At 50.3% G+C, this 8,439-nt stretch overlaps 1 protein-coding gene across 1 annotated transcript; it reads right to left on the minus strand.

The window, feature by feature from the left end:
- Positions 1 to 1,804: 1,804 nt before the first annotated feature.
- On the minus strand, positions 1,805 to 3,890 carry LOC119300761. Its single transcript, XM_037577652.1, has 2 exons — positions 3,061 to 3,890; positions 1,805 to 2,135 (listed from the first exon to the last, which is right to left on the minus strand). The coding sequence occupies exons 1-2, from the start codon at positions 3,773 to 3,775 to the stop codon at positions 2,074 to 2,076; spliced, it is 777 nt and encodes a 258-aa protein (XP_037433549.1). The 5' UTR covers positions 3,776 to 3,890; the 3' UTR covers positions 1,805 to 2,073.
- Positions 3,891 to 8,439: the final 4,549 nt, after the last annotated feature.

Genomic DNA, 8,439 nt, shown 5'->3' on the forward strand with positions numbered 1-8,439 from the left:
ATGCATCGGCGGCCTTTGCGGAGCAGCGCCACACCCCATAGCCGCAGGCGTCGGCGGCCTCGGCGGAGCAGCGCCGCGCCCGACAGCCGCAGGCAACGTTGCAGCCGGCGCGGGTGGCCGGAGTCCCTAAGCACCATGCCCGGCGGCCGGCACCGCCCCCACAGCCTGCGCAGGTCACGGCCCTGGCGGGGTTCCACGTCCGGCAGCAACCGCGGGTCTCGGCCGTGGTGGCATGCCACGTCCTCCCGGCATCACCGGCCGCTGCCCTTGAGGAACGCCGCCACCACGGCCAGCCGGCGTCGCCCCAGCAACCACCGGATTCTTGGGACCAGTTGCAGCCGCAGCCCCCCGTCCTGCCATCAGAGGTGGGATCCGAGTTGCCCGCCCCGAACCACAGCGAGGAAACCCTGATCGTCCCCCGCGGCGCCGAAACCTAGGGCACATCGATGACAGAAGCACGAAGCACGGTGAAACACAGTCGCTAGTTCGCATGCAAGGGCCTTTGGCTTCGGCGCACGTGGAGTCCGGGTTAGACTGGGCCTCATACCCCTCATACCCATCGTCAGGCTGGCCCAGATCCCCCACAGTCTGTTTGAGCCCAGCCAGGCCTAAAATAGAATTCAAACGACTCACCCTGGCGGCTTGGGTCTCGGCCGATCCGCCGGTCACCGACGCCGGCGCCGCCGGCGGCCTCGATTTCTTTCTTCTCTGGACAACTTTCCACGCCCCGGCCTCGAGAAAATCTGACAAGGTGGGTTTAGGAAGACATACCTTTGGAAGAGGTCCTCGCCATGGCCGGATTGCCGTTGCCGACGTACGCCTGTGGACTACCCAGCGGACAACCTCAATGGCATCTTCCTCAAGTCCCTGCCGGGCCGGGTCATCCATGGGGATCGCCAAGTCGACGAGTTTCGCCACATCCTGGTCAGAGTAGCCCACGCGAAACGCCTTGTAGATCGCATCGGATGGCGTCGGCGAACTCACCGGTGACTCTTCGCCGCCGGAATCCCCGTCCTCGTCTTCCGCAGCGCCGACGTCATCGCATAACGCCCAGAAGCGGCCTCCTACCCGTGGATCACCGGTGGGAGAGGTCACCCCCATCGTCGCCTGCGGCGTCGCCCCGTCCATCTCTCATGTCTCACGTCGCCTTATTACGAATGGGGAACCCTGTTAATCAATCTATTGAGTGGATTCCTGAAAGAGGGCGCCGGTTGAAGACAACGGTGCATAAAACACATGGGGCTGCTCTTAATCCCAGGACGCCATGGGAGAAAGCGGCGTGCCCTTCTAGTATTCTGGAATAGTGGAGATCATTCCTTATTCACCATGGAAGATTTGTGCTAATTATGCATACAGAGGTAGAGATGTAACAGTCGAATTTGCTCTATGTTTAAATTGTATCAAACCTGACACTAGCTACTTGCAAATGTGTACACAACTGTCATGCTGACAGTTGATTGATCGAAGCAGCCCTGTTGCATTATCTTTTATACTCCCTTCGTTCCTAAATATTTGTCTTTTTAGAGATTTCAAATGGACTATCACATACGGATGTACAGAGACATATTTTAGAGTGTAGATTCACCCATTTTGCTCCGTATGTAGTCACTTGTTGAAATCTCTAGAAAGAAAATATTTAAAAACGGAGGGAGTAGTTCCAAGTTCTTGTGTTTTAAGCTCAACATGAATCCTGTATGCGTATTTGCTCAAGTATTTCGTGCTGATTTTTCTTGATTGTGGGGGAGGCGACCCTGGAAAGTGCACAAGGAGGATCGGCTGTAAGACTCGATGTTGGAGATTTTTTGATAAGGAGGCTTTCCCCCGGCCTCTGCATCTGAAGGATGCATGCAGCCATATTATTAAAAGTCTCAAAGATCAAAAGGTTCTCAAAGTATTACAGCTCGCAAAAGGAGCAGAACGACAAAACGATAAAAAACCTCAAGATTACAATCGGTGATAGTAACAGGACTAGAGACCTAGACTCCTATCCTGTTAAGCGACCGCCATCCAAACCGGTTGAATATAACACGTGCTACCATCTCCCATTGGTTGCACCCAGTAACCAGCTGCTTCCTAGATTCCATAGGAGTGTGTAAGGACCACGTACAGATCCATGTGGTAGCTCTGAAGATAATCTGCAAGAAGTTTAAAAATGGTTGCCTGTTAAAGATCATATCATTCCTACAGTTTCATATAGCCCACAATAATGCACATATTCCAATTCGAATATGAGCCGCAGTAGTATGATCCATCCCATCTAACCACGTCCCAAACAACGTTTCAATGTTAATTGGAGGGGCAATGTTGAAAGCTATATGAATTGTTCGCCATAATAATTTAGCCAAAGGACAATCAATAAAAAGGTGTTGTATTGTTTCATTATTATCACAAAAACAACATCGTGAGCTGCCTACTCAATGTCGTTTTAACAAATTGTCTTTGGTAAGAATCACTTGTTTGTGTACAAACCACATGAAAAAATTTAGACGCAAGGGGACCTTAACTTTCTAGATATGAATGGATCTCAGGAGTGGGCCAGAGTTAATTAAGTCCAAATAAAATGATTTGACAGTGAACAAACCATTCTTGGTCAATCTCCAATGTAATGAGTCCGGTTGGTTGGTTAATTGAACATCCATCACTCTCCGTACTAGATGTATCCATGAATTCCATCTCTCCCCAATCAAAGATCGCCTAAACTGAATATTTAAATGGACCAATTCTAATATCGTGCCAACAAAATCTTCCTTACGTTGGACAATATTATATAGACTTAGATATTGAATGGCTAAAGGCATCTGCCCCAGCCATGCATCCTCCCAAAATCGTGTTGACATTCCATTGCCACCAATGAATTTGGTTCTATGAAATAATAAGTCTTTAATTCTCATTAGCCCTTTTCAGAAAGGCGAATCAGATGGCCTCATGTTTACTTGTGCTAGAGTTTTGGACTGCAGATACTTGTGCTAGAGTTTTGGCCTTTCTTACCGTTCTTCTTCTTCGTAACAAGTGTCCAGGAATCCGGAATGAAATCGAAAGAGTAACATGTGCACGGTTTACCTTCGGGATCGGTCCAATCCACGGTTTCATGCATATCTGTGGCTTCTTTTGAAACCCTCTCTTCCGGTGAGGATCGGTGCCAGGTGAACATCCCGTCGGCGTCGTCGTCATCGCACACACCGCTGTTTCCGTGATCCTCTGACTCATGCCGGCCCCATCTTCTTCCTCCACCCCTATGATCCGCCCCTTGATCCTCCTCGTCGTTGATGTCTGCAAGAACCCAAAATCGTCCTCCAAAACGATGATCCGATCTCCCGGCTTTTGGTGTATCCGTCAAATCGATCAGATCCGCAACCTCCTTCTGATCCCCCTGCATACGACAATCGACACGCACGTCATAAATATCAATATGTAAACGAGATCCTACTGTAATCCAAACGTCGGCCGCCAGGTAATCGCCGACGAGAACATCGTTGTCCAAATTGATAAGCCCCATCCACCGAGACGTTGGATTGTGTTGAAGACGACCCTCGGACCAGCCGCCAGGTGAGCGCTCGTCGGCGAAGTGAATTCTCCAGTGCTCTGTCTGCGCGCTCTTGTGGATCGCGAGATCAGCGTCCGCCGGATTTGCTTGAACCCCATCTGCCCCCTGCGTCGACGGCGCCGGTGAGGTGCGGCACAATGAGGAGTCAGCATGGATCACCGGCTGTGGATGCGCGGGGATCTGACCCTCCGGCGGCCGGGGGCCGTCGCTGCGATGGACGCCCTCAGTCATGCGCGATGGCCGTAAGGCTCAGCTGCAGAATCCAAATATTCAGCTAGATAGCACAGTTATTCTTAACTGAACTGCTTGCTAAACCTTAGTGTTCGGTGTGGTTGAATCAAAATTGCGGCTTGGTAAGAAAATAGGTGTCCTGACTTTTTGAGATATCTTTTCACTTCTGGTTAATCTTGCTATGTTCCTTTTGCATCTTTGCAAGCATAGAACTAGCATGATATATCTCTAAGAGTCTTGGTTAGCTTACTCTGTCTATTACTTATCTAGGGGATAGAGGTGTGTATTATGTATGTAGATTTTTTTTTAGAAATGGAGGAGGACCCCCGGCCTCTGCATCTGGACGATGCATGCAACCACTTTATTAATTATTCACACAAGACCTTAAAAAGTCATACAACAGTAGGACTAAAGCCACCATCTAGGCAACATCTGTCGCTACTCCTATCCAATTGCTGTAGGGATGCTGATAGTCTAGGCCTAATACCAAACAGACCTCGCAGCCAAACCTAACATCTAAGACCTGAGGTCCCAACCAGGGCACCTGCCGGGTATGGGCACCCACCAGTCCGGTGTATTTCTCAAGCAGGACGCTTACCGTGTATGAGGCCGCCGCAACCATCTGCCACCAATCCATCTTCAGTGATGTACTGCTGCATCTACCTTGCCCGGTCTAGCTGCCATCAACGCCACCACGACGCCAGACAACGCCACCATCTTGTGCTCGTCCATCATCACACGCCCACCGGTGAGACCCTGCTGCTCCATGCCGCTGAGACCTGCCATTGTCGACGTGCCAGATGCCACACTGCTCCTCCGACACGAAACACCTCCTGCTGCCACTGGTCCCATCCCCTCCGCATGAAGTTCCTCAAACCGAGCACCCAAATGCCCTAGGCGGCGCCTCCAAGAAGGGCACAACACACACAGTGTCGCCGCCGCCCAATCTATGGAGATTTAGGGTTTTTACCTGGGCATGGGGTCGAGGTGGAGGGCAGGGACCTCGACGGCGCCTGCAAGTAGGAGAACGGCGACCCTGGTCGTCGCCACCGTCAGGATGAACGACTCATCCGGAGTTCCCTCCGGTATGATGTCACCTCTACCAGCCCCTGCGAATGCACTGAGGCCGACAACCATGTTCGTAAGCCACCAAGTGCAGCGGGAGAGGGCCTATAGCGCGGAGGAGGTGCACCAGCGACTCACCACCTACGCGGTCAAGACGCCATCAATCCACCCCCCGCGAACGTTGCCAGCTGAGGACCCCATTGCCATGCCTAACGGGGCCGCCGCCCCTGGTCTAGGTTCCTCCACGAAGGCCGAAGTGGCGAGATCCGGCACCGCGCCACTGATGCCATCACCCAAGCCCACCGTCGACCGATCCCGCCGCCGTCGGGAGCTCGCGCGCTGCCGGGAGTCCCACACCCATGGAACTGGGCACCTGTGCACCACCGTGAGTCTGCCGCCTTCGGGATCCACCACACCGTCGGTTGGGCCGCACCCAGCGGATCAGGACGCCCTCGCCGCCGCGGATCCGGGAACGGGAGGAGAGACCCAACGCCGCCGCCCTCGAGCGCACATGCTTTGCCCGACGCCGACCATCGGCAGCGGCGAAGGGGAGAAGGGCGCTGGATGGACTAGGCGGTGGCGGTGGCGGAACCATCCCGAGTCACCCTCGAGGGAGGCGATGCGAGAGGGACGCGATACCTGGATCCTGAAGGAAATATGCCCCAGAGGCAATAATAAAGTTATTATTTATATTTCCTTATATCATGATAATTTTTTATTATTCATGTTATAATTGTATTAACCGGAAACTTAGCACGTGTGTGAATACATAGACAAACAGAGTGTCCCTAGTATGCCTCTACTTGACTAGATCGTTATCAAAGATGGTTAAGTTTCCTAGCCATGGACATGTGTTGTCATTTGATGAATGGGATCACATCATTAGAGAATGATGTGATGGACTAGACCCATCTGTTAGCTTAGCACTATGATCGTTTAGTTTATTGCTATTGCTTTCTTCATGACTTATACATGTTCCTATCACTATGAGATTATGCAACTCCCGAATACCGGAGGAACATGTTGTGTGCTATCAAACGTCACAACATAACTGGGTGATTATAAAGATGCTCTGCAAGTGTCTCCGATGGTGTTTGTTGAGTTGGCATAGATCAAGATTAGGATTTGTCACTCCGTGTATCGGAGAGGTATCTCTGGGCCCTCTCGGTAATGCACATCACTATAAGCCTTGCAAGCAATGCGACTAATGAGTTAGTTGTGGGATGATGCATTACGGAACGAGTAAAGATACTTGCCGGTAATGAGATTGAACTAGGTATGATGATACTGACGATCGAATCTCGGGCTAGTAACATACCGATGACAAAGGGAACAACGTATGTTGTTATGCGGTTTGACCGATAAAGATCTTCATAGAATATGTAGGAACTAATATGAGCATCCAGGTTCCGGTATTGGTTATTGACCGGAGATGTGCCTCGGTCATGTCTACATAGTTCTCGAGCCTGTAGGGTCTGCACACTTAATGTTCGATGACAATATGTATTATGAGTTATGTGATTTGATGTACGGAAGGTTGTTTGGAGTCCCGGATGAGATCATGGACATGACAAGGAGTCTCGAAATGGTCGAGACATAAATATTCATATATTGGAAGGTTACATTCGGACACCGGAATGGCTCGGGTCGTTTCGGATAAGTTTTGGAGTACCGGGGGTTACCGGAACCCCCTCCGGGAAGTTATTGGGCCTTATGGGCATAGTGGTGGAAGAGAGGAGGCAGGCCAAGAGATGGCGCGCGCCCCCCTAGCCCAAACCGAATTGGACTAGGGATAGGGGGGCAGCCCCCCTTTCCTTCTCTTCTTCCTCTCCTTCCTTCTTCTCCTACTTGGACTAGGAAAGGGGGAAACCTACTGCTACTAGGAGTAGGAATCCCCCCTTGGGCGCGCCCCTTGAGGCTGACCCTCCTCCTCCTCCCCTCCTTTATATACGTGGGAGGGGGCACCCCATAGACACACAAGTTGATCTTTAGCCGTGTGCGGTGCTCCTCTCCATAGTTTTCCACCTCGGTCATATTGTCATAGTGCTTAGGCGAAGCCCTGCGCCGGTAACTTCATCATCACCATCACCACGCCGTCGTTCTAACGGAACTTACCCTCGGCCTCAGCTGGATCAAGAGTACGAGGGACGTCACCGAGCTAAACGTGTGCAGATCGCGGAGGTGCCGAGCGTTCGGTACTTGTTCGGTTGGATCGCGAAGACGTTCGACTACATCAACCGCGTCACTAAACGCTTCCGCTTTCGGTCTACGAGGGTACGTAGACACACTGTCCCTCTCATTGCTATGCATCTCCTAGATAGATCTTGCGTGCTCGTAGGATTTTTTTGAAATACTATGTTCCCCAACAGTGGCATCCGAGCCAGGTCTATGCGTAGAGGTTATATGCACAAGTAGAACACAAAGAGTTGTGGGTGATAATAGTCATACTGCTTACCAGCATGTCATACTTTGATTTGGTGGTATTGTTGGATGAGGCGGCCCAGACCGACATTACATGACCGCGTTCATGAGACTAGTTCTACCGACGTACTTCGCACACAGGTGGCTAGAGGCAGTCTATTTCTCCAGCTTTAGTTGAATCGAGTGTGACTACGCCCGATCCTTGTTGAAAGTTAAAACAACACACTTGACGAAGAATCATTGTGGTTTTGATGCGTAGGTAAGAACGGTTCTTGCTAGAAGCCCGTAGCAGCTATGTAAAACTTGCAACAACAAAGTAGAGGACATCTAACTTGTTTTTGCAGGGCACGTTGTGATGTGATATGGTCAAGACGTGATTATATAAATTGTTGTATGAGATGATCATATTTGTAACAATTATTGGCAACTGGCATGAGCCATATGGTTGTCGCTTTATTGTATGAAATGCAATCTCCATGTAATTGCTTTACTTTATCACTATGCGGTAGAGATAGTCGTAGAAGCAATGGTTGGCGAGACGAGAACAATGCTATGATGGAGATCAAGGTGTCAAGCCGGTGACGATGCTGATCATGACGGTGCTTTGGAGATGGACATCAAAGGCACAAGATGATGATGGCCATATCATATCACTTATACTGTTTGCATGTGTGACACCCGGATAATTAAGCTACAGTAATCCTCTACTAATGATGCCACATCATCACTTTACTATTGCTAATCCTCGCTTGATTCAAATCTTAATTCAAATTCAAATTCAAATTTAAGTCCAAAATTCAAAGTTCACAAACATGGAAACTAAAATGTTGATCATGTGACAAATATTCACTTCTTAATTTTGGTGGTGAACCAACTTTTTGTAAAGTGTTTTAGTGCACTAACATAAAATAAAATAGTAAACGAAAAAATAAAAGGTTAAAGTTAAAATAAAAACAAAAAACAAAAAAAAACTTCCCTCGTGGGCCTCGTGGCCCAACTGGCCTTTGCCGGCCAGGCCGGCCCGCACCCGCATGCCCGCTGGCCTATTTGGCCAACCTCCCGAACCCTAACTGCTACCCCCCCACTCCCACCTCGTTTCCCCCACGATCCCCACTCCCCCCGGATCCACATCTGGATCGCGCCTATGGCGCCCCCCTCTCGCAGGTCGCAACCTCTCT

This window comes from Triticum dicoccoides, chromosome 5A (genome assembly GCF_002162155.2).
Source record: "Triticum dicoccoides isolate Atlit2015 ecotype Zavitan chromosome 5A, WEW_v2.0, whole genome shotgun sequence".
NCBI classification, from domain to species: Eukaryota; Viridiplantae; Streptophyta; class Magnoliopsida; order Poales; family Poaceae; genus Triticum; species Triticum dicoccoides.

Coding starts and splice junctions, on each gene's coding strand:
- LOC119300761 (XM_037577652.1), bottom strand. CDS start 3,775: ATGACTGAGGGCGTCCATCGCAGCGACGGCCCCCGGCCGCCGGAGGGT. Junction 2,136..3,060: donor GGATTGGACCGATCCCGAAG/GTAAACCGTGCA, acceptor AACTTCTTGCAG/ATTATCTTCAGAGCTACCAC.